The sequence below is a fragment of the Pelophylax lessonae genome (assembly GCF_965119305.1).
Source record: "Pelophylax lessonae genome assembly, chromosome: 4".
NCBI lineage: Eukaryota > Metazoa > Chordata > Amphibia > Anura > Ranidae > Pelophylax > Pelophylax lessonae.
The window spans coordinates 88,301,329-88,328,518 of record NC_138771.1 but is presented as its reverse complement, the minus strand read 5'-3'; the positions used below and the strand labels follow the sequence as shown (position 1 = coordinate 88,328,518).

Below are 27,190 nucleotides of genomic sequence, written 5' to 3'. Positions count from 1 at the left end.
CAAGGTTCAGGAAAGTCCCAGAAGAGATATTGAAGTGAATATGGACTGAGGGGTCAATGAAAACCATGTCCTTTCACATGCTAGTAGCTGGAGTGTATTTGGTGTGTGTACTTCGCCTAAATATGATCATATATTTTGTATCTGAGCCATTGGCTATTCACACTACTTTACTCTCATATTACAATTATTTAGAGCTGATTTAAACCCTCTAGAGAAGTTCGCCTTTTAATCTGTCTAACCTATAGCGGCACTAGGAACCCTGGAATACTTACCTGTTGGTCCCTCCAGCTACCAGGTGACTCACTGCTTCTTTGATGCTACTAGGGCTGTTGTAGCCAGGGTCAGGAGATGTATGAGGCAGAGGCACGGATAGGTTCCTTTAATAGCCAATCACTGACTTTGCCACACACTGATATGAAAATGGCTTGCATAGCAACTGGATGTAATACCAATGTTCTGACAAATCTGTAATTTTCATTAAAAAGGCTAAAAATGTAATTGTTTCTTTTTATAATAATCTGGAATATTTTAGCAAACCAGTTTATACTGTTTTAGCTAGCCTTCGTGATGTTAAAGTTCTAGTTAGCTCTGTCTGTCACCAATGAAAGTGTATTTTGCTATTACCTGCAGTCTACATTTATAGGGAAGTGGTTCAAATAAAAGGGGCGCTATGGAAAAAATGAAAATGTACAATATCTTATATTTACATATTACAGATGTTTTACCATATGTAGATGCCTTTTTTTTAATAAACTGTTATGTATGTACTGTTTTACAGACCTAAATATGTTACACCATACATTGTTTGCTTAGATCCAAAAACTTGGTTTTACTCACCTTCTTAAACCCAGATAGTCTTGCTTATGGTCTTATAACTACAAGAAAAACGAATGTGCTGAGATGTACTTTTAATTGCAGGAGAAGATTGGAGTCTAAGCTCGGACACAACATAAAATACCTGCATTTAACACACTGCACATCACTGGAACCAATAAAAAAAAAAAAAAAAAACACAAACTTCTGTGCATGTAGCACAAAGACACACCCACAGTTCACAATGCCTGAGCAGATTATCCCCAACCCTCAGCAATGCCAGCTGGAGCGCGCTTAGAACCTAAGCAAACACCAACCTTCAGGAAGACCATTGCATACCCTTATTTGCTGGATTGCAGTAGTAGATTATGGAGGCAGGGGACCATGGTGAATGTAGAAGTAGACACCTAATCATGCTTTTGGTTCGGTTTTTTCTTAGCAACTTTTTATTTTGTGTATGGAACATGCATCTGTTAGATGGCAAAAATGGAACCCGATATCATGATGATATCACACCAAGTGCTGTGATGTCTGGCGGAGGTGACGTTTTTGGGCAGGTAAAACAGTTTGTATTTCTGTGTTTCAACTGTTAATTTAGTAGTTTTGCTACACTTACTATTTAAATTTGAACACCTTTTTTAGACCCATTTTCGCAGCAGTTTGAATGGAATACTATATACAATCAGAAAATAAGCTGAAATTTTAACTTTTACCAAGGACAACTACTAAAAAAAATTAGGAGCTGTGGCCTCTCTGTAACTGAGTAGCGAGGAGCATTAGAGAACCAGAGTAGCTTTAAATCAAATTGACTCTTCTTTTTTGGGTTGATACTATCTACATGTCCTTGTAAATTTTGGATTTTTATTTCTATAGTCAAGTCCTCTGCTTCTTTTTGCCATTTAGACATGAACTGTCTGGCTGCACTGGATTAGACAGTCAACTAATGCTGTGGACAATGCTGAGCTTTTTTTTTTTTGGGAGTCACAAATTGGGTTTGAGCTGTCATTTTACTTTGTTATACTGTCTATTGTATTCCTTAACCTTGCACATATTCTGATTTTCCTTGAGAAATATGAAACTTTTTTTTGGGCCACACACCTCTGCAGGAAAGAAGAAGTTTGTGAAAATAACCACAGCACTATTTAGAGATATACCATATTTCACAAAGCTGCAGATGGTTTGAGTCCAAAGTTTTGGATCTGGCTTCTACATTCTAGAAAAGGTTTTGGTTTTCAAAGACCAAAATGAATAAATAGTCCAGAAATTTTTAATAAGGAAATGATTATGATCAATAAATCCTGCTAAAGCAGCACATTTTTTTCATATTAGAGAGGAACTTCACCATACCAATCCTAAATAAAATATCAAATTCCTAACTCTTGTTCCTATATGAAAATTAAAAGAAATAAATAAATACTAGTTCCTGGAGTCCAGCGTTTTATTCTTTGCAAATTAAGTTCCCATTTCTCCACTCCACTCTTCTCCTGCACTGCCATCTTGAAACAAAATCCAGTGCATGCATAAATACATGGTCCGTCTTTCCATGTGCGAGAGCTCGCAAACTGCCTTTTTGTGTGATGTGGATATCCCAAGACGGGGATTCAGGAAATTAAGTTTCAAAAATTAAAACAAAGCGTTATTAAAAGCATATTAAAAAAGGTGGTATCAGATGGAAGGTGTGAGGATGTTAATAGATGAGGGTCTGCTTTAAGTGAATGCGTGCCAATTATCCAGTAGGACAGTAACATCTTTATTCGGACATTATCCTATCTCCTGAACTGCAATACTGATTCAGAAAATCATGTACATCTTGGTGTCTCTTACCTTTTAGCTTGTTATTTACTTCTGCAGCTGAGAACATCCCAGCCTGGGTAGTCACCGGCCTAAATATCAATGACTGTGATTTAGTTCTAAAATATTCAGCTTTATTCTGAAAACATATTTTGCTACTACATATTGTGACACATGAGAAAATGCCCATGCAGACTTGTAACATTTCTGAAAGTCCAAAGAAGTGACTTATTCCTGAGAATTTAAGTGGAATTTGTTTGGAAATCTCTTTATTAAAGGCTAACTCCACCTTTTAGACCATGGTACACCCATTTTTCGAGTGTAACATAAGATGTTTGCAAGCTGAACCCCCCAACATCCTACAGCACACATAGGAGTTCTTCTCTCTGTAGGCAGCTGTCACTTTTACATTTTGCATGACTGTGTGGAGTTCTGCTCACACAGCCATGTCATTCACAGAGAGAAATGAATGAACTACAACTCCTGTCTTCCATTACAGCAGACATACTTATAGTTATCAATAAAACATAAGTGTGGTAATCACCGCCCTCATAGTCCATTGATACTGCCTCCAGCTCTGTAACCGATATGCCATAATCCGCTACAAGCAAGGAACTGGAGGAAAAGTCTGTGTATTATACCCACAATTTACTAATTGGGTTTTCAATGCTTTGGAGGCTCATTTCCAAAAAAAAAAAAAAAAAAAAAAAAATGAATGGACATTTTTTTCTGCAAATGTGAGATAATTTATTTATTTATTTTAATTTGTTTGCAAAAGGTGGACTTAGCCTTTGATAGTCAATGTATATTGAGCCTGGTGGAATAAAATTACTTTGAAAAGGACTGCTGGTGTTCCTATCACTTTTCTACAATTGCTTTCAATGGGATTTTCAGCATGTAATATTTAACTTTGTCATACTTCTATAGTTCATACTTTTAAGTGATGTCATAGTATAAACTGCAGACAAAGTATTTCCATGAAATAAAAGGGGTTTATTTAAGTTACAAAGGTAAAACTAACAACGATTCTCTCTTTCCTATACACACTTTAAATGTTTAAATTGTCCTCAAAGAAGGCAATGTCATCAGAGAAAGGTGCATGAAATGCCATTATAATTTACAGTACAACACACATACACACTTTTGCATTAAAAATAATAAGACAAGTCAAAAGAGGACAGTTAAATACACAGACAGTATTGGGTAGCTTATTAACATTATGTATGTTTACAACAGTGAATTACATCAAAATAAGACAACACTGCCTAGTATTTTACAAGCCAACAATATTTAACGCTGCATAGTTATACATATGCTGTGTAATAATTTAGTTTTTGACTATTCACTATCTGGCCACAGGAAGCCAAACATTCATTTTAAAACATGGTGCTGTGGAACCTGTCCGAGCAGTGGCCATGATATTTGGGTGCATTTTACTCAAGGACAGATTGGGTGTCCAGCAGAATTTGATCAAACCCCAAAGTGTATTATAAAAAAAAAAAAAAAAATCAACAAAGCATGAATGCAGAAACTATGTTCACATTCACTACAGCCAACACAGGTTTTATTAAATAAAAACAAGACCTAAAGCCATATTGTCAGGTGGTCAAAGTGGTAATGTGCAAAAGTCAAGTGTAAAGTAAACACTGCAGTTAAAAGTATGTGCAAATTACAATGAAACAACTAAACAAAAAATAAATAAAAACAATTTTAAAAATTGACAATAAAAAGATACCCGCCAAGGAAATTAATGACTTCCTCTCACTCCTTGAAATATTCAGAGTAAATTCCTAAAACCAACTTCCATATATTTTGTAGCGAATGTGACAGTAGGTTCACACATTGCCTTCATTTATTACAGAATCCAAGGAAAATATAGACATGCTTTCTTAAGGTACAAGTTTCAAAATTGGAAGCAAATGTTGGGAATAAATGTAAACAGTTAAAAATGTAAATAATAATATAATAATTTAAAAAAAAAAAACAAGCCACTCTAACTTTGTCCGTTAGTGATTATAGGAGCACTGCGAATTATGAAATAAGAGTAGATTCTGAAGTCAATCCATTTTTTTGTGTATGTGCACTTGGCCCCAGTGCTGAGCGGCATATCATTGCACTATACATGCAGGCATTTAAAATTAAATCAGTGGTGTTTGTAAACTTTTCAAAGCTACTGGATCCCTTTTTGAATCCATAGATTCCCTTGGTTTCTGGCAGTTTTATAGCCAGCAGTCTGCTATCCATTAAGTTTCACCACTGAATGAATTTCTGAACACAAAATAAAGTGTAGCATTTAAACAATACATCTAAGCGATGCCAGCACTTTCAGTAGTATCTGCCAGGGCAGTATAGGTTCGTCAGCAATTTCTTCATTTGCACCATCCTATTGTCCTTAACCAAGAAGACAGACATGATTATCTATCTTTTACAGCAGCATTAAACCTGGTTCCATAGTAAGTAGCCTTTACACTGGTATTCTAAAGTTTCTAACTCCTTGCTAACTCTTCCTACAAGTGTTGCAGCAGTGGGAGACTGGTTTGTAATATAACAGCTTAAAGAATATCAAATATGCCAGATTGGGTCTTCAAAGCATTAGGTAACACCCTCATTTTCAGAGTGCCATCTGCTCCACAGGAGAAGATACGTGTGTTTTCGCCAACTTCTATCTGCATCACACCAGCACCAATATTACGGAATAAGGATTGTTTGGCATGCTCATTCTTAAAAGAGTGAATCAGACCATGGCCTGTCAACTTCCACACCTAAAGCGGAAAAAACAATGTTATTAGATTGCTTAGACTCTGGCCAACAACAGTTATGCCAGATTACTACAAGAAAGACATTTTTTTTTCTCCAAATACAATTGTAATATGCTCTACCTTCATGTTACCCTCTGCTGAGCCAGTGACAAAGCATTCTTCAGAGTTGTCCAGTGCCAGAGCTTTAACTGCTGAATCATGAGCCTGGAAAGTGTGAAGCATTTGTCTTTGTCGAATGTCAAAGATACAAATGAATCCTTTTCTGCCACCAGTAATAAGGAGCTGCTGCTTTGTTGCATACTGAAGTACCGTGGCCCCATTTTCATGGCAATTGAATGCTAAAGTGTAGAAGAAAAAAAATACATTATTAAAATTTCACAAATTACTTAAAGTGGTTGTAAAGACACTTTGTTTTCTTATAAGAATCCCTGATGTTAGATTATTTTATGTGCCCCAGTGTATGTTCTTCATAAAAAAAATGTACCTTATTTCCGAGTGCCACTAGGCGCTCACGTGACCGCCCACTGCACTCCTCCCACTATCTGAGAACTACAGTGGGAGGGGCTAAGAATTCCCCGCTGACATCAGCCTGGATGAGAGTGGCAGGTGGTCACGTGAGCGCTGCTCTGAAATAAGGTATAAAGCGAGATTTTTTTTTTTATATAAACAACATACACTAGGCACACAACCTAATCTAACACTGGGGATTCTAGTAAGAAAACACAGTTATTTTAGCAGCAGGAGGGGAGGGGAAGGGAGAAGATCTGCAGAGACTAGCTGACAGGCAGGGAGAGAGGGGGAGAGACAATTGGATGACGGAGCCACATAAACTGAGCACAGTAATCAGGGATCAGCAGCCATGATAAACGTGGTCAGTTTAGAGGGTAGGGCAGCACCAGGAAGGATCAGTCAGGTATTTTAGATGATAGAAAGGCACAAATTACACAGCAAAAGCACTGTGCTGTTATTCATGCTTTAAAGTGTTCCTAAGCCCACAACCGTAAAAATAGTCTGTAAATGCAGTAAAGCATGCTTGTGGAACTTAAGGGGCTAATACTGCGCATTATGTAAAAAGGCTGTTTGATCCTGGCTTCTCTTATCCTTCCCTCCTCACACTGTCCCCTGATAATATCCTGATAACACAGGGACTATGGAGTCAGGCTGCACATGCTCAGTTTGGTGTGTATTGCTAGAGAGGTTTTTTTTTTTTCTTGGGAGGATGCATGTGATCAGAACAGGGCCAATCAGCACTGTGCAGACAGAGGGTCAGGGGATCTTGCAGTCTCATAGGACATCCCTATTAGTAAGTTCCAGTGGCCGGAGTGAAATGCATTGGGGGCGTGGTTCTAGGCTGAGACTGCCACTTGTCTACACACAGCAGATCTTGTTCTAATGTTGTTCAGATCTTCTGAGATCTTCAGCTCTTTATCAATTACTGTCTGGATGGGCTCATTCCCAGCCAGGACTCACAGCAGCAGGCACAGGACTACAATTCCTTGCAGCCTGAGCGGCTCACACACATAACATGGGTTGCAGTCTCATAGGTCAGTCAGAAAACTCCTCCTACAAGCTTTAACCAGTGCTTGGCTGGACACTCATAGAAGTCACAAGACTGCTCTAACTGATAATGAGAAAAGGTATTTAGCAGTTTATATTTACTAAAATAATTGCATTTCAATGTTCTGTGTACTGTGGGAGACCAGATATTGTGAATACAGGGTCCTGGGTTTAGTAACACTTTAAAGGAACAGGGTCATTTTTTTTAGGGTTACAACTGGTTTACTAGATTTAATCCTAAACCTATTGAAAGGCAACACCAGTCAGCCTATACAACTGGGAATCAGTGAAGCTGAGTTTCAGCATATTCATTCAGCTGTAAATTCCAATTCCTTTGACTTTCCATTTGAATAGTTCCTATGTGTTAATTCTAGCAGTGTCACATGTTCCTCCATCTCTCTCTATATTTACTCCAAAGGGATCAGCAACTTACAAAAGACGAGACAGATTCAAAGAACCTGGCCTCTTAGCAGATATACATTTTTGGCCTCCAAGGACATGGGATGCTGGCTAGAAGATATCAGCACCAAACTATTTACACCAATGTCATCAGCTAGATCTCAGGAGAAAATACAAAATAAATAATGGGATTTTTGTACTTACCATAAAAACAATTTCTCTGAGTTCATCGACGGACACAGCGCTCCATAAATCATAACTAGTGGGGTTATATTGCCTCCTCCAGGAGTAGGACTAGGCAGAACAAAAACCACTGGCTATGCCCATGGGCCATTCTCAGCTGGTCTATAACCCCCCTCTCTGCTCTAGGTAATGAGTTTAGTAACAATATTAGAGGTATCAAAGCTCCATAGAGGGGTGGGTGCTGTCTCCGCCGATGAACTCAGAGAAAGGATTTTACGGTAAGTACAAAAACCCAATTTTCTCTTTCGTTCATCGAAGGACACAGCGTTCCATAAATCATAAATAGTGGGACGTCCAAAAGCAGTGCAAAAAAGGAAAATGAGGGGTGGGGAAAATAAACCAAGGCTAAACATAAGCGTCCTTAACAAGGACACAGGAGTCCCATCTAAAAAATAAAGGTTTAAAGAAAAAGCACTCCTCAAGAGGGAACAACCCCTCTTTAAACAGCAGCCTGCAAAACTTTGCGGCCAAAAGAAGCATCCGCAGATGCCAAAGTATCTGCCTTATAGAATTTTGTAAAGGTATGCATGGACGACCAGGTGGCTGCCTTGCAAACTTGCAATATTGAAGCCTGATGACAGAAGGCCCAAGAAGCACTCAGCGCCCGAGTATAATGTGCCGTGACAGGAAAAGTTGGAACCTGATCTTTAATGGAATAGGCCTGATCACCGTCTGTCTGATCCATCTGAACATGGTAGCCGAAGAAGCGGCCAGCCCTTTTCTTGGTCCGTCCGTAACCACAAAAAGCGAGTCTGACTTCCGAAAAGACTCAGTAGCTGCCAGATGCACCCGAATCGCACGAACCACATCGAAGGTCTGCAAGGCAATTTCCTTGGGATGAGTCAGCTTGGGACACAAGGAAGGCAACACAATGTCCTCATTCAAATGGAAGTCAGAGACAACTTTGGGCAGGAATGATGGACAGAGACGAAGAACCACTTTATCCCTATGGACCACTAAATAGGGACTGCGACCAGATAATGCCACCAATTCTGATACCCTGCGGGCTATAGCTACCAAGAATGTCACTTTCTGGGATAATGTAGACAAGGGAATCTCCCGAATATTCTTAAATGGAGGATTCTGGAGAACCAAAAGTACTTAACTTAAATCCCATGATGGCAAAAGAGACCGTACAGGTGGAGCCACATGTCGAACCCCCTGAATGAAGGTATGAACTAAAGCGTGCGTGGCTAAGGGTCGCTGAAAGAAGATTGCCAGGGCAGACATCTGGCCCTTAATGGTACTCAAGGCCAGGTTCTGATCAACGCTCTGTTGAAGAAAGGTTAAGATCTGAGCCACAGAAAAGGGTCGACGATGAGCGCCAATCGACTCACACCAAGAAATGTACTCTTTCCATGTACGATGGTATATCTTGCTGGAATACTACTTCCTCGCCTTCACCGTAGTAGGGATCAGTGATCCAGACAGACCTCTATCCCTCAGTACCTGGCTTTCAATAGATAAGCCATTAAAACCAGCTACTCTAAAGCAGGATGGTAGATGGGCCCTTGGGCAATTGGTCTTCTCTGAGAGGAAGCCCCCAAGGGGTGTTTACAGCAACCAGGATGATTGGAAGATTCTCGCTCTTGATTCCTCGCAGGAACTGCGGAAGAAGCCTTAGCTGAGGATGATACTGGCCTTACCATGGCCCTTGGACACCTGGACCTAGTCACGAACTTCATTGTCCTTCTGTGGAGCTGATCCTGCTAAAAGAGCTGCATGTAAAACTGTGCAAACAGAACTGTATTGAAGGTGGGTACCACCAGATGCAGAACCTGTATACAAAATAGGAAAGAGAACTATCAGTATGACAGCAGCCGGTGAATTACGGCCTGTGGTCCCTGAAGTTTGTGCAGAGGAAGGACCCCCCTGGTCAGAAATAGATTCAGACCTTGGTAAATCAATTCCCTGGACAGGGATAGGGGGGACCTTAGGTAGTTCAGGACATCACTTAAACCTTTGCAGGAAATAAATCTGCACAAGGAGACTCAGGACCTAAAAAACCTGAACAGGACAAGCTTTGTCCCCCTTCCTGGGTACCTAAAAAGAAACATTTCGCGGATCTCCTTGATGCTCACCATAGAGGTCCACGGGCCCAGAAACCAGCGAAGATGTCCCCCCACCCCAATATTGGGTGAGGGCAGACCTTCATGCTGAAGGAGTCTTGTTTGCTGGTCTGGGAAGGCTAGCTCTAGGCTTACCAAACCAAGGTTGCTTGGAACCTCCTGGGGAAGATTTAAAAGAGCTATTTCCTTTATTCTCCATCCCAAAAGCACAAAAGAATTTTCTATGGGCTAAGAAGGGCCCCTGTCTGTGGAAAGGCTCCTTCCTTTTCCTTGACTGTGGCAGGAACGTACTCTTCCGCCCCGTGATACCCTTAATGATGTCATCCAGGGTAGACCCAAACAAGCGATCGCCTTGAAAGGGCAGATCAATGAGAGCTTTCTTAGAGGCTTGGTCTGCAGACCAACTAAGCCACAACACATGCCTAATCACAACCACTGAAACAGAAAGTTTGGACAGCACAGGAGCTGTATCCAAAGCTGCATCACAAATAAACTGCAGCCCATGGTCCAATTGGTCCGCTAAAGCAACATAAGCAGCGGGGACCTGCTCATCCCCCAGGCGCTGGCGCAAAAGCTTGGTCCATTCAGTTAGGGTCTGAGACACCAGGGTTGAGGTAAAGACTGGCCGCAATGCCAAACCAGCCATAGTAAACATGGTGCGTGGCACAGCCTCTGCCTTCTTGTCAGCCGGGTCCTTAAAGGACGGGGATTCCTCTACTGGGATCTTGGTTGCTTTATTCAACCTGGAAACAGGAGAGTCCACTACTAGTGGACTAGCCCACTTTTTTAAAAGTGAATCCTCAAAATGGTAACGTACAGCAAAACATTTGAGGACCACAAAGGGTATTTTTGGTTGTTCCCATTCCTTACAGGAAAACCTGTCAAAATAAGGTAGATAAGGAAACACCTTTGGAGTACGATGTGACTTGTGTGGACCAAACGATACAGCCACATTGGTGGCTACATTAGCCGCATCCTCCATTTTTAAAGTCTCTGACGCACTGCAGTTGTATGTGCATCTAGCAGCGCTTTTTCATTCGCTGCTGCAACCATGGAGGAATTGTCCTCACTATCGGAAGGATCAGGGGTTTGATATTAAATCCCCCTGGATGGGCCGCGTCTACGGCTGCATCAGGCTCAGGATGAGACAGCCCGAGCAGGGAAAGGTTGGGGGATGCTTCCTCCTGGGCCTTTGCCAGACTAAGGGACAATGGCCACCATTAGCTGCAAACACTGAAGCATGCTGCAAGGATCTTTCCTGCACCCTCTGCAAGGGGACCCCCCTGAAGGTAGGACACACATTTGGGGAGAATCTGCTGTGCAATCTGCATTGGCCTCTGCGCTGGGACCCCCTGCACTATACCCACACTGCAAACAGCAGGGCGTGCACCTGGGGGTCTCCTACACTGGGACCCCTCCAGCCTACCAGGGCGTGACACACACTACCCCAGGATCCTTACAGAGTGGGGATAGCGGGGGGAGACCTCAGGGGTTACTGTTGCATTCTCTGCCCTGGGACCCCCACCAGATTCTGGGTCCAGACAGGGGGAAATGGGAGTGGGGGAAGCCCAGCTCAGTGAGGGATTTAAGGATTGGGGGAGGGAACCTTACAAGTAGGTCCAACTGTCCCTGGAGGTTACCCCCGTCCACCCCAAAGAAAACCACCAAAAGGGGAGAGGCTGTAATTACCCTTCAATGGTGCGGGTAACGCTCTAGACAAAACTTTGCCACCGAAGAAGGGGAGCTGTTGGCCAAGGGACGGCTGCGACTGTTGTTTACCACGCGGACCAGCCTCTGTCCGTGAGGTCGCTTAGTGCGTAGCTGCAGTCTGCATGCGCTCACTGGCTGGGCTGGGGGAAACCACTGGATCTAGATTATCCAGCCCGTCGACCAGCCCTGCAGTCGTTTGCAGATCTCCCGAGAGACAACGAAAAAAGGATGTAAGGAAGGAGAAAATTACTAGGACCAGAGATCCCAGCTGGGAGCCTAGGTCCTTACTCCTGACTAGGCAGATTAAAACTGATTACCTAGAGCAGAGAGGGGGGTTATATACCAGCTGGTGACAGCCCATGGGCATAGCCAGGTGTTTTTTGTTCTGCCTAGTCCTACTCCTGGAGGTGGCAATATAACCCACTAGTTATGATTTATGGAGCTCTGTGTCCATCGATGAACGAAAGAGAAATAACTATATTGCTTGTGAGCTATGTTTTTTTTTTTTTTTTTAACATAGGTCTGTAACACAGGTGGTGGTATAATGTATATTTAACACATTAACCTTATGTGTAATAACCTAAAAATGTTTAACGTCTACCAGCTGCTGTGCACCATGTGATTATCATACTCCTCATTATATAAAGAACATCGCTGCTCTACACTTGTACTTTGGTAAAACTGCACTGCATCAGTGTGATAGGAGCCTACCTTGTAGTACAATATATTAGAGAAAACTGGTACCTTCTTGCATGCAATGTTTTGTGACATACAACAAAAACAGGTTTGTGCAGATGCTAAAACTTTGCTATTCACAGCATTACTTAAGACAAAAGTTGTTGCCATTTTCTAAAAATTTCCAACAAGTGATTTTGACAAATTTCTAAAGGAATATAGCTTACTCACCATGGACAAGACTGTTACTAGGTGATATTAACGTGTCCCAGAGGCAAACATTTCTAAAGCAAGAGCAAAAAGAAATGCAGTTAACAGGGAGTGTGTGGCAGGTCAAAAGGTTTGGAAACAGAAACTAGCATCTCCTGTGCCAAGCGTACACTGACTTCATAATATGATAGTTACAACCTGACAGCTCAGTTATTTCCTTTTTTTCATTAGGCAGATTGCCAGCATGTGCATGGGGGCTTATCTTAAAGGCCAAACAATTACAAAGGGATAAAGCAATTCAAAATGGAGTTACAGTATAACCACTTAAGTTCTGGAAGATTTTACCCCCTTCATGACCAGGCCATTTTTTGCCATTCGGCACTGCGCTACTTTAACTGGTAATTGTGTTGTCATGCAATGTTGTACCCAAAGGAAATTTACATACAAATAGAGCTTAATTTGGTGGTATTTGATCACCATCGGGTTTTTAAAATTTTTGTGATATAAAATGAAAAAAAAAAAAAAAAAAAGACTGAAAATTTGGAAAAAAAACCCTATATTTTTTACACTCTGCTAAAAATATCCAATAAAAAAAAATAAATAAATAAAAAATCTAATTTCTTTATAAATTTTGCCCAAAATGTATTCTGCTAAATGTTTTTGATAAAAAATCTAAGTACGTTTTTATTGATAATGAACTGATATTGAAGTCATAGTGTCTACAAATCATTTTTTTTTTAAACACTACTAATGGTGGCTATCAGCAACTTATAATGGGACTGCAATAGTGAGATGGGCAATTTGACATTAACTGATCCTGGGGAGGGGGGGGAGGGGGACTGACTAACTGCCAGTAACCTACCTGACACTGTCACTGGACTAATGACACTGGCTGGAAAAGGGTTAACATCTAGGATGTGTGTGTGCTGCTTTTACTACTAGATCTCTCAGTTTCTCATCCCTGCAAACTGACAGGTCACTCTCTTTGTACAGAGCTCTGTATTGTTTACCAACACAGAGCTCTGGGTTGTGATTGCACACAGCTTATCAGCAGGTCCCGGCCATGAACCATTGGCTGGGACTTGCTGACAGGCTACCCCTGTGTGCAATCAAGAGGGAAGAATCCTTTGTTCTCTACTTTATTGCAAAGATATGAAATTTACAGGTACCTCAAAATTCCTATTATCCTAATCGTACAGGACACATGTATTACGTGTTAGACCATGAGATGTCCCAAAGCCATAATCTGAGGGGTGGGAGATAAAATAGCCAAACAGCAGCAACAGGCCCACATGAAAAACAAGAAGGGTCACTGGACCCAAAGAGACAGTTGAAAGCAAAAGCGCAAATCAGCAGAGGCTTAAAGAGCCACCTGGCAAAAATCAGTTTTAGTCTGAACCGAGGGTCAGGTGGTGGACCTGTGAAATGCTGAACATAAAAAAATAAGCCCAAGAACCCTGACATCTCTGGTAAGGAGAACTAATTTACTGAGGACAGAAGCCCTAGAAAAAAAAAAAAAAAAGGTAAAATAACTACCCAGCCAGGTTAAAAAGGGAAGAACCGCTCTGTGAGGAAATCAGAGGGGGTCAGTTCCCAAAGGAAGATGTGTCAGGTAGTCATAGATAATAGTCCTGACCCATCCATAAGTTGAAGTGTAAATTGTCTGACATACCTTTCAGACATGACATTGGAAGGGAAAATGACATTCACACAAAAAGGAGATAACACCAGGGTAGCACAAAGAACTAGCTTCCAGGATACTTAGTACCCGTGTAGCATAAGAAAAAGCAGCATTTTCAAAGCCTGCCATGAATATTACAATGGACACCAGTCCCTCTGCTTTTCCATCAAAACTGACCACACTAGGCATAAGATCATTGCATAGTCAGTTCTCTAGCTGTGCTGTGAACCCACCCTGCTCACCTCCAATGAACAGACTTGTCCTGACATGCCCCCCCTGAACAGCCATTTACAGGGAAGACCAATATGCTACTGTTTCTCCTCTATTTTAAACCTAATGGGTTCTTTTACAAGGGGAGGGTTTACATTTACTTTAACTGCACCTTAACCACCCCTATAGCATTTATTGCGTGTTAATTAAGCATTGATAAAGTGTTAGCTGTGTGATGGAGCAGAGACAGAGACAGTGGAGGGTTCCTATATCCCAGTGGGAAATAAAGAACTAGAACTGAGCAGCTCAGCCACTTCCTGTTCGTGCAGAGCAGCCATGTGGCAACACCATTTACTTCTGTGGGCATGCAAAAGCATCAAGCCAGCCAGCAACAATGACAGTGCCAGGCAGGAGCAGAGGCATTGAGCATTATTTGGAGTGGCAAAGCGTTTTGCATCAAAGTGTTAGTGCCAGCAAGTGACCTCGCCAGCAAGTTTTTGGTGTCAGCACTACTTATTTTAAACTGGACCAAGCAAACTGTCAAACAAATCAAAGTATACGAATCCATCTTGCAGGAGTCACAAAAATGCCTTCTATCACACCACAACCTACCCATGTCTCAAAGCAGATCATTTCATCTAAATCACATCCCCTTCAAGCACTTCCTCTAGAAAAACAACACTTTCACGGACATTTAACCAGCATTTTCAAAAACACAACGCACGGAAAACGCTCATAATATATGCTTTAGGTGTGTTATTGAGCGTTGCTTCATTCCTTATAATCAATACATGTGTGAAAGGAATGCATAGTGCAAGAATGACTGGGTCCACCAGTGGGAACAATTGATATATTTTTTAATTCTTCCTCCACAATACAAGGAAGCAAAAATCACAGGAAGGATGAATACTCTCTCAGAGATAGGCCAGTCAAAATGTATACAGTATATATTGAGCACACCCCTCACATTTTTGTAAATATTTTATTATATCTTTTCATGTGATAACACTAAAGAAATTACACTTTGCTACAATGTAAAGTAGTGAGTATACAGCTTGTATAACAGTGTAAATTTTCTGTCCCCTCAAAATAACTCAACACACATTAATGTCTAAACTGCTGGCAACAAAAGTGAGTACACCCCTAAGTAAAAATGTCCAAATTGGGTCCAATTAGCCATTTTCCCTCCCGGTGTCATGTGACTCGTTAGTGTTATAAGGTCTCAGGTGTGAATGAGGAGCAGTTGTGTTAAATTTGGTGTTATCGCTCTCACTCTCTCATACTGGTCACTGGAAGCTCAACATTGCACCTCATAGCAAAGAACTCTCTGAGGATCTGAAAAAAAGAATTGTTGCTCTACATAAAGATGGCCTAGGCTATACAAAGAATACCAAGGCCCTGAAACTGAGCTGCAGCACGTTGGCCAAGACTATACAGTGGTTCAACAGGACAAGTTCCACTCAGAACAGGCCTCGCCATGGTCAACCAAAGAAGTTGAGTGCATGTGCTCAGTGTCATATCCAGAGGATGTCTTTGGGAAATAGACATATGAGTGCTGCCAGCATTGCTGCAAGAGGTTGAATGGGTGGGGGGTCAGCCTGTCAGTGCTCAGACTGTACACCGCATCAAATTGGTCTACATGGCTGTTGTCCCAGAAGGACGCCTCTTCTAAAGATGATGCACAAGAAAGCCCACAAACAGTTTGCTGAAGACAAGCAGACTAAAGACATGGATTACTGGAACCATGTCCTGTGGTCTGATGAGACCAAGATAAACTTATTTGGTTCAGATGGTGTCAAGTGTGTGTGGTGGCAACCAGGTGAGGAATACAAAGACAAGTGTGTCTTGCCTACAGTCAAGCATGGTGGTGTGAGTGTCATGGTCTGGGGCTGCATGAGTGCTCCCAGCACTCGGGAGCTACAGTTCATTGAGGGAACCATGAATGCCAACATGTACTGTGACATACTGAAGCAGAGCATGATCCCCTCCCCTCAGAGACTGGGCTGCAGAGCAGTATTCCAACAGGATAACGACCCCAAACACTCACTTTTGTGAGATACTGTGTATGAATATATATATATATATATAGATGAGAGAGAGAGAGGGGGAGAGAGAGAGAGAGTGGCTTGATCAAACCAAGGAAGACCTTCTAGAAATTGGCCTCTTTTTTGTTATTACTATAGTATGTGGAAGTGGAACAGAGCAAGGTGTGTTCAGCTATAGATTAGATACACTCCGGGTCCAGCTTGTGGCAAAAAGGAATTATTGTAAAAAAAATATTGATGGTGAAAACATTTCAGCAACCTTCACTAAGATGTCTGACTCTCTTGTCTCCTGGAAATGTAACTGCGCTAGGCAATTCAGGTTTTAACCCAAGGATATAATTGGGGGGGGGGGGAGAGGCAGAAGAACATATACAGCTGGTATGATAGCCACTGGAGGAGATCAGAGAAAATATCAGAAAAAAATCTTTCATCAAACAGATCCCATATTATGCATCTGCGTGAGGGAGGAGCTCAAATTAGGGGGATTAAGCCGTGTCACTGTGCGATCTTGCTCTGGAACAATGAAACCGCCCTCAACCTAAAATAAACTTGGTTTCCTCAGGGCTTGTAGTGGAATTGGCTCTATTTGTCCCAAGTCCTCCTGCTCCGAAACACCTGTAATCAACCATTGCTAAGTGAATATCTTTTCTGCAGGAAAACTCAAAGAATGAATGCGGACTGAATAGGGTGGTCAGCATGTCCGATATGAATAATTTTCAATAACCCAGGCTCTAATTGAGTTCCTGTGGATGAGGCTCTGAGGTATTAGTTGACAGAAGAGACAGCAAACTATCAGCTTCTGTCATCGGTGGAAGATAACAAGCTGGAAACCCTATCTTACCTCGTTCATTCAGTTGGTCCTGTTCAGGGTCCTGTTTATAAAAATACAAGGCTTCCTGGGAATGTTTGAGCAGCACTCAGCCGAACTAAATTTTGTATTGGCAGCAGACAGGAAGTCCCCAAAACACATGGTTACATACAGTTTATACATCAATAAAAGCAGTCACATCAATTAGTAAAGGAAATCATTTATTTGGTCCAACCTGGCCAAAAGGAACTATTTAAGGTGATAGCAAAGCTAGAGACAGGCTTTAAGGTGATAGCAAAGCTAGAGACAAGCTTTACATTTTTCACAGTAAAATTCCTCATACTAGTATACCGGCTTTCCAATTTATGGACCTTTCATTAATTTGAATTGCACATCAGCATGTGGACACCTCCATTCCAGTGACTTGCAGCAAATGCTGGTACTAGGTAGGAAGTTCAAACTCTAGATAGAATTTATATATAAATTCTGTCATTTATTCAGTTTAAAGTCATCAGCTAAAGTGCTGACAAGTGGAATATTTACTATCAGCAAAGAAAATTCTAAAATATTTTTAAAAGAAGATGAATGTTACTCTTCTTTTAATACTGATGCCACTGTAATTAAATTTACTATATTAACCAACTGGGTTAGACAAAAAAAAAAAAATATATATATATATACCTGTTATCATTTGATTGCCCCGATGTTGCCACCAAGCTAGATGAGGTAATAAAGGCAAAGTCACTCGTTGTTTTACTATGACACTGCCAACTCTTAAGAAAGGAAAGAAAGAAAAGGAAGAAGAAATGCGTCATTAATATATTATAAATAATTAAAATGCTATTCTAAAAAAAAAAACAGTTATCAATATCCATCCTTTTAAAAATGAATGTTACCACAAATATTACTATACAAGCCATTTTATAATGTAAACCAAATGGCCTCAAATCCACAACAATTAGTGGGATAAAAGAAAATGACAGCTGTAATGGTTGAGGTCTCCTCTTCCTCCTGTTGGCAGCAGAATGTGAAGGGTGGCCCAGTAAGGAGACTGGGACAGCAGGAAGGGGCAGAATACAGTAAAACTATTACAGCTGTGGATCTGGTTTGCAGCAATAAAATACCACTGATTTTGGGGTATATCAGAGTTTAAATAAAGAGTGTGTGCAGGCACCAGAAGATGTATGGTATATAATAATGCTTTCATAATCCCGCTTTAAAGAGTAACTCTAGCTGTTTAGACTGAGTTGGGTAGGGGTAAAATATCTATCAGTTCTTTACTGCCATTTGTTACCCACTGGAGAGATTAATCTTTAGGACTTGTTAAAAATGGGTGGTCAGGGGGCTGCATTTTTTACAGCACCCCCCCCCCCCCCACCCACCTAAAAAAGGTCATGCAGCCGCTCAGGGTTTTACACATGCCAGCAAAAATGAAACCCACTCACGTGTAAGGGGCTGTGCAACGACCACGTGCAATGCAGGTACAAATTAGCTTTCTATTTTTTTTTTTTTCAATAAAAACATTCCTTGTAAAAACGAGCTGGGCACGACCTACGCAGTGTTTCACCATGAAATGAAATCAGGGATGTAATTTCCTGATGACATGATTGGTTAACTGTTTCTTTTGTTAAAACACTTGAACTAATCATGTCATAATAGCATGCACGCCTATCAACTAAGCACTCTGAAAAAAGGCATGACTGATAACAACTTAAAGTGGTTGTTAAGCCACTATGTGATCTTTATATTATCCCCATTGTTGGATAAGAAAATGTGTCCTCTCCTCTCCCCATCTGACAGCTCCAGCGGACAGGGCCGAGAACTCCCGCTGACGTCAGCAGGGGAGGAGAAACCGAGGAGGAGAGAGCCGAGGAGTCATAAGAGCACCGTGAGGTGCTGTAAAATCAGGTAGAAGTCAGCTTTTGTTATTTTATTAAGCACAGACACTAGGACACAAGTTCTTATCTATCAATGAAGATGGTATACAGATCACATAGTTTTGTAGCAGCGGGGAGGGGAGCAGAGTAGCACTAGTGAGAGCTGATAGGCAAGGAGGGGTGGGGGGGGAGGACAGATGGAGACAGAGGAGAGCTGCAGATAGTAGCGGATGACGGAGGCACGTAAACTGCCCATGGTGTAATGTGAACAGCTTTACCTTGGATGCCTGCATACTTAGGTGTGCCTCTTTTAATCATCAACCATGTGAGTTGCTAAATGTTGAACCTTCATTAAATGTAAGCATATTGCTACACTTAGAGGCGCCTCTCTTCTCTTTTATACTCTGTAGCTCCTGCTGGATTTTGCTTCTAATCCCCTTGTGGAGTTTGCCATTTGTTAATGGACATTTTATGGTTACACAAACTTTTACACGGCTATAATCTTTTTATATGGACTATAAACTGAAGGACTTATGAATAAATGGTTGTGGAACAAATCATCTGAGTTTCCATCATTTCTTATGGGGAAATTTGCTTTTATATAAGAGTGCTTTGGATTACAAGCATGTTTCCGGAACGAATTATGCTCACAATCCAAGGTTTTACTGTATGTAGTTATAGTGCCCACACATCTTTACGCTTCTTGCATTTTTATTTTTTTTTTCTTTAAAACATACATTGACATTATTGCATTACTGAGAATGAAGCCATTTAGAAATGCAGTGACACAAGGGTGAAATGCCTTGCCCTTACTGTTACTTGGTAGTTAATACTTTCTAGAGACTGTCTAAAGTGTTTTTGGGAATGTTTTTTGAATTTATCAGACTTACGAAGAATGTTTGCCTTCCCATGGATTATTATTGGCTGTGAGAGAAAGCAAAAGATGACCCGTATATTTTAATTGTAATTACTATGTAACTATGTAAACATGAAGTCTAGTTTCCAGGGGATTTTATTATACTCATGTAGCTCTCTGTAGAATCTCATTAACTTTAGCATACTTGTTTCAACAAGTGAATACACAGATAAAGCATGTAAAAGCTTGCCAGTAAAAATATGCAATCACACTATGGGTATTTTTTTAGAACTAATTACAGATTAAGTTTAATTTGCTTATAAATCATTCCTCACCCTCTCAACCAACCCCCACATCATAATTCTATTGAAAATAAAAGAAAAACTTAAACTTGTTTGCTGTATATTTCATTATTTTAGACCTATTGACTGCATCATGGGGCCTCTGTGCTTCTCTATGTATATAGCAGGCAGATCTCAGACTGGAGAGAGGGGCTGGTAAGGTGCTGTACATAGCTTCCCGAAAACATTACAGCACCCTGCTTCACTAAAGTACTTTCAAGAGCTCTCTGTTTTGATGCAAACAGTGGACTGGCTCTTGAAAAGAGTGAAGAATATGAAAAAGACATGACAAGTGGATGTCAGTCTAGAGGAGTGTGCTTTCCTAGGCAGGCTGTCTTTGCATGCAGACCATTCTAGGTATCATCCACAAGTGATCCTGTAAATCCATGTGGAAATAGCCTAAATCCAAGTGAAATGGGTGGATCGGTGTCTGGGAAGGAAATTCTTAAATAACCTTGGAAGAGCTGAAACTGACTACATTACTTGCTACAGCTACTAATACACACTGTGAAAAGCTCTTAGCGTGCAGTGAAAATGCAGTGAAATCAGAGATTATTCATTACAGGAGAGGAGACTGCACAACGGTGCAAGACTGAAGATACAGTGCCTTGCAAAAGTATTCACCCCCCTTGGCATTTTTCATGTTTTGTTGCCTGGAATTAACATGGATTGTTTGAGGATCATTTAATTTACAGAACATGCCCACAACTTTGAAGATGTTTTTTTTTTTTTATTGTGCAAACAAATAGGACAAAATAACAGAAAAGGTCAATGTGCATAACTATTCATGCCCCTAAAGTCAATACTTTGTAGAGCAATCACAGCTCCAAGTCGCTTTGGATAAGTCTCTATGAGCTTGCCACATCTTACCACTGGGATTTTTGTCCATTCCTCCTTGCAAAACTGCTCCAGCTCCTTTAAGTTGGATGGTTTGCGCTTGTGAACAGCAATCTTTAAGTCTGACCACAGATTTTCTATTGGATTGAGGTCTGGGCTTTGACTAGGCCATTCCAACACATTTACATTTTTCCCCTTAAACCGTTAAAGTGTTGCCTTAGCAGTGTGTTTGGAGTCATTGTCCTGCTGGAAGGTGACCCTCCGTCCTAGTCTCAAATCACGCACAGAGTGGTACAGGTTTTGCTCAAGAATATCCCTGTATTTAGCACCATCCATCTGTCCCTCAACTCTGACCAGTTTCCCAGTCCCGGCTGCTGAAAAACATCCCCACAGAATGATGCTGCCACCACCATGTTTCACTGTGGGGATGGTGTTCTTTGGGTGATGTGATGTGTTGGGTTTGCGACATAGCATTTTCTTTGATGGCCGAAAAGTTCAATTTTAGTCTCATCAGACCAGATCACCTTACTCCATACATTTTGGGAGTCTCCCACATGCCTTTTCGCAAACTCAAAACGTGCCATTTTGTTTTTTGCTGAAAGTAATGGCTTTCTTCTTGCCACTCTGCCATAAAGCTCAACTCTATGGAGCGTACGGCTTGTAATCGTCCTATATACAGATACTCCAGTCTCTGCTGTGGAACTCTGCAGCTCCTCCAGGGTTACCTCAGGTCTCTGTGCTGCCTCTCTGATTAATGCCCTCATTGCCAGGTTCATGAGTTTTGGTGGGCGGCTGTCTCTTGCCAGGTTTGCGGTTTTGCCATGTTCTTTCCTTTTGGTTATGATAGATTTTATGGTGCTCCTGGGGATCATCAAAGATTTGGATATTTTTTTATAACCTAACCCTGACTTGTACTTCTCAACAACATTGTCCCTTACTTGTTTGGAGAGTTCCTTGGTCTTCATGGCAGTGTTTGGTTAGTGGTGCCTCTTGCTTATGTGTTGCAGCCTCTGGGGCCTTTCAAAAAAGGTGTGCATATTTAATGACAGATCATGTGACACTTAGATTGCACACAGGTGGACATCATTTCACTAATTATGTGACTTCTGAAGGTAATTAGTTGCACCAGAGCTTTTTATGGGCTTCATAACAAAGGGGTTGAATACATACGCACATGCCAATTTTCTGTTTTCTATTTCTAAAAATTTGTTTTATGTACAGTGGGGATCGAAAGTTTGGGCACCCCAGGTAAAAATTTGTATTAATGTGCATAAAGAAGCCAAGGAAAGAGGGAAAAATCTCCAAAAGGCATCAAATTACAGATTAGACATTCTTATAATATGTCAACAAAAGTTAGATTTTATTTCCATCATTGACACTTTCAAAATTACAGAAAACAAAAAAATGGCATCTGCAAAAGTTTGGGCACCCTGCAGAATTTATAGCATGCACTACCCCCTTTGCAAGGCTGAGACCTGCCAGTGACATGGATTGTTCTCAACCATCGTCTGGGAAGACCAGGTGATGTCAATCTCAAAGTTTTTAAATGCCCAGACTCATCTGACCTTGCCCCAACAATCAGCACCATGGAATCTTCTAAGCAGTTGTCTAGAAAACTGAAACTGAAAATAGCTGAAGCTCACAAAGCTGGAGAAGGCTATAAGAAGATAGCAAAGCATTTTCAGATGTCAATATTCCCTGTTCGGAATGTAATTAAGAAATGGCAGTCATCAGGAACAGTGGAAGTTAAAGCAAGATCTGGAAGACCAAGAAAAATATCAGACAGAACAGCTCGCAGGATTGTGAGAAAAACAATTCAAAACCCACGTTTGACTGCACAATCCCTCCAGAAGGATCTGGCAGACACTGGAGTTGTGGTACACTATTCCACTATAAAGAGATACTTGTACAAATATGGTCTTCATGGAAGATTCATCAGAAGAAAACCTCTTCTACATCCTCACCACAAAAATCAGCGTTTGAACTTTGCAAATTAATATATAGACAAGCCTGATGCATTTTGGAAACAAGTTCTGTGGATCGATGAGGTTAAAATTGAACTTTTTGGCCGGAATGAGCAAAGGTACGCTTGGAGAAGAAGGGGCACAGAATTTATTGAAAAGAACCTCCGTCCAACTGTTAAGCATGGGGGTGGATCAATCATGCTTTGGGGTTGTATTGCAGCCAGTGGAACAGGGAACATCTCACGAGTAGAAGGAAAAATGGATTCAATAAAATTTCAGCAAATTTTGGATGGTAACTTGATGCCATCTGTGAAAAAGCTGAAGTTAAAGAGAGGATGGCTTCTACAAATTGATAATGATCCTAAACACACCTCGAAATCCACGGGGGATTACATCAAGAGGCATAAACTAAAGGTTTTGCCATGGCCTTCACAATCTCCTGACCTCAACATAATTGAAAATCTATCGATAGACCTTAAAAGAGCAGTGTGTGACAGACAACCCAGAAATGTCAAAGAACTGGAAGACTTTTGTAAAGGAAGAATGGGCAAAGATACCTCAAACAAGAATTGAAAGACTCTTGGCTGGCTAAAAAAAGCATTTACAAGCTGTGATACTTGCCAAAGGGGGCAGTACAAGATATTAACTCTGCAGGGTGCCCAAACTTTTGCAGACACCATTTTTTTTGTTTTCTGTTATTTTGAAAGTGTAAATGATGGAAATAAAATCTAACTTTGTTGACATATTATAAGAATGTCTAATCTGTAATTTGATGCCTTTGGGAGATTTTTCCATCTTTCCTTGGCTTCTTTATGTACATTAATACAAATTTTTTACCTGGGGTGCCCAAACTTTCGATCCCCACTGTATATACCGTATTTATCGGCGTGTATAAACACACACCAGCGTATAACACGCACCTAAATTTTAGAAGAGAAGTTTCAGGAAAAAAGCTGAAATTTAAAATAAACAGCTTTAAACTCAGAACATTTTTTTTAATCAAATGCAGTCTCACCAGTGCCCTGCCCACGAATGCAGCCTCATCCAGCGCCATTGACACTATCCGAATGACTTTTAAAAAAGTCCAGGAAGCAGCGCCGAGAGGTAGAAGGGGGCGGGCCGGGCGGAGGAGACTGAAGGACGTGCTGTCATCGGAAGTCCCGGCGCCTATGATAGACGTCGGCATAGGAGGCGGGACTTCCGATGACAGCGCATCCTTCCTTCTCCTCGGCGCCGCCCACCCCTTCTACCTCTCGGCGCTGCTTCCTGGGCTTTTTTTTTTATATCGGCGTATAACATGCACTGTTACTTTTTCCTCCATTTTTAGGAGGAAAAAGTGTGTGTTATATGCCGATAAATACGGTATTTTTCTCATTTCACTTCACCAACTTAGAATATTGTGTTCTGATCCATCACGTGAAATTCAGATTAACAAAACATTGAACTTAAGGCTGTAATGTAACAAAATAGGTAAAAAGTCAAGGGGGGTGAATATTTTTCAAGGCACTGTAAGGCTGGAGGTCTGCTTTAACAGTACTAAAATTATAAATAATAACAATTATAATAATAAAACACAAAATCCCCATATAGGTCTTGTTAACATCTCAATCCCCATATTCAGTTCCGCAAGTGCAATGCGTTCGCGGTGCATTTTTTTTTTTTTTTACAGAGTTTATGTGCAAATGCTGCATGCTGTATATTTTTTTAAAATGCACACAAAAGCACTGCAATGGTCTGAAATAGGAACATTGAAATACACATTTTTATTACGACAACTCTCAGCCCATAATTCTATTAACAATATATTCAGTGCCTTGAAAAAGTATTCACACGCCTTGAAATTTTCCACATTTTATCATGTACCAACCAAAAACGTAAATTTATTTTATTGGGATTTTATGTGATAGACCAACACAAAGTGGCACATAATTGCGAAGTGGAAGGAAAATGATAAATGATTTTCACATTTTTTTACAAATAAATATCTGGAAAGTCTGTCATGCATTTGTATTCAGCCCCCTTTACTCTGATACCCCCAACTAAAATCTAGTAGAACCAATTGCCTTCAGAATAAAGACATGTGTGCTGTGAAAGTTTGTTAGAGAACCTTTGTCAACAGACAGCATCATGAATGCCAAGGAACACACTAGACAAGTCAAGGATAAAGTTGTGGCGAAGTTTAAAGCAGGGTTAGGTTATAATAAAAATCTCAAGCTTTGCACATCTCATGGAGCACTGTTCAATCGATCTTCAGAAAATGGAAAGAGTATGACACAACTGCAAAACTACTAAGACATGGCCGTCTACCTAAACTGACAGGCCGGGCAAGGAGAGTATTAATTAGAGAAGCAGCCAAGAGGCCCATGGTAACTCTGGGGGAGCTGCAGAGATCCACAGCTCGGGTGGGAGAATCTGTCCACAGGACAATTATTAGTCGTGCACTCCACAAATCTGGCCTTTATGGAAGAGTGGCATGAAGAAAGCCATTGTTGAAAGAAAGCCATAAGAGGTCCTGATTGCAGTTTTGCGAGAAGCCATGTGGCGGACACAGCAAACATGTGGAAGAAGGTGTTCTGGTCAGATGAGACCAAAATTAAACTTTTTGCCCTAAAAGCAAAACTTTGTGTGTGGCGGAAAACGAACACTGTATATCACCCTGAACACACCACCCCAACCGTGAAACATGGTGGTGGCAGAATCATGTTGTGGGGATGCTTTTCTCCAACAGGGACAGGGAAGCTGGTCGAAGTTGATGGGAATATGAATGGAGCCAAATACTGGGCAATTTTAGAACAAAACCTGTTAGAGTCTGCAATAGACTTGAGACTGGTGCGGATGTTCACCTTCCAGCAGGACAACAACCCTAAACATACAGCCAGAGCTACAATGGAATGGTTTAGATCAAAGCATATTCATGTGTTAGAATGGCCCAGTCAAAGTCCAGACCTAAATCTAATTGAGAATCTGTGGCAAGACTTGAAAATTGCTTTTCACAGACGCTCTCCATCCAATCTGTAAAGCTTGAATTATTTTGCAAAGAAGAACGGGCAAAAGTGTCACTCTCTAGATGTGCAAAGCTGGTAGAGACATCCCCAAAAAGACTTGCAGCTGTAATTGCAGCAAAAGGTGGTTCTACAAAGTATTAAATGCAAATGCACATCACACTTTTCAGATATTTGTAAAAAAAATTGAAAACCATTTATCATTTTCCTTCCACTTCACAATTATGTGCCACTTTGTGTAAAATACATTTACGTTTTTGGTTCTAACATGACAAAGGCCCCTTTCATACTGGTTCACTTTAAAAATGCCAGTAAAAACCTTAAGTGCTTTTCCAACACTTTTGCAACATTTTTAAGACTTTTGCAGTGCGGTTTTTAACATAACCAAAAACTGCACCAAAAACGCTGTGAGGCGCTTCTCATTTATTTCATTGGGGAGAAGCGTTTTTGGTATGCTTTTTTATAGCTCCAAAGATACTTCAAGCAGAATTTTTTTCATAGCACTGCAAGTGCACCGCCCCAGTGTGAAAGCACTCATTTTTTTTTAAGATAGGCATCTTTCTTGAGCTTTTCAGGTGCTTTTTTTTTTTAACGCAAAAGCACTTGAAAAGGGTCCAAAATGTGGAAAATTTTAAGGAGCATGAATTATTTTTCACGGCACTGTAACACTTTTCATAAAAATACCCCAAGATAACTGTGGTGTGTTGCAGGGTCAGTGTTGTGGAACAGGCAGAGGGTGTAGCTAGCCAAGTGCTGAGCATTTCTTATTTGCAGTACTGAGGTCCTGGGTTTTTTTTACCATACATGTGAAAAAAACTAGAGATGCACCAAAATTTTGGCGGCCGAAACAGAGAAAATTGTGTTTTTAGCATTTTGCCGATACAGAAAAATGTGCAGATAATGGTGCCGATGATTTTACTGCAATTTTGATGTGATTTTACTGTGCTTATGGTGAGTTTTTCATAGGTCATGTACCTTAAAAACCACATCAAAAATGTAACACAGGTGCTTTATTGATGCATTCTTGCTGCGTTTTCAATGCATATTAATGGGTAAGTGCATTTTTAGTGCGTTTTATTAACTGACTAAAAATACAGCCAGCAAGATTTTTAACACAACGGAAGCGCAATGGACCAGTGTGGAGACATACATAGAATTTAAAGGGATGCATTGTTCTTGAGCTTTTCTTGCACTAAAGGTGCCGATAATGGCAGACAATAAATTCATATTCATTTAAATTTATGATATTAATTAAAAAGTCAAATATAATACAATTATATATAAAAATAGATAATTTTCTAAAAACGAATTTTCCTGCATTTTCGGTTTCGGCACCAAAATGT

General features: G+C 40.7%; 1 protein-coding gene across 7 annotated transcripts in view; it reads right to left on the bottom strand.

Moving 5' to 3' along the window:
* Positions 1-3,582: 3,582 nt before the first annotated feature.
* The window catches only part of DMXL2 (Dmx like 2), a 429,248-nt gene continuing 405,640 nt past the window's right edge, over positions 3,583-27,190 (bottom strand). For all 7 annotated transcript variants that reach the window (XM_082252816.1, XM_082252819.1, XM_082252821.1 and 4 more), the window contains 4 exons: positions 17,652-17,743; positions 12,248-12,300; positions 5,484-5,701; positions 3,583-5,366 (listed from right to left, as the gene is read on the bottom strand). In XM_082252816.1, coding sequence (XP_082108942.1) covers positions 5,157-5,366; positions 5,484-5,701; positions 12,248-12,300; positions 17,652-17,743 — 573 coding nt within the window. In that variant the 3' untranslated portion in view covers positions 3,583-5,156. The remainder of the gene's footprint in view (positions 5,367-5,483; positions 5,702-12,247; positions 12,301-17,651; positions 17,744-27,190) is intronic.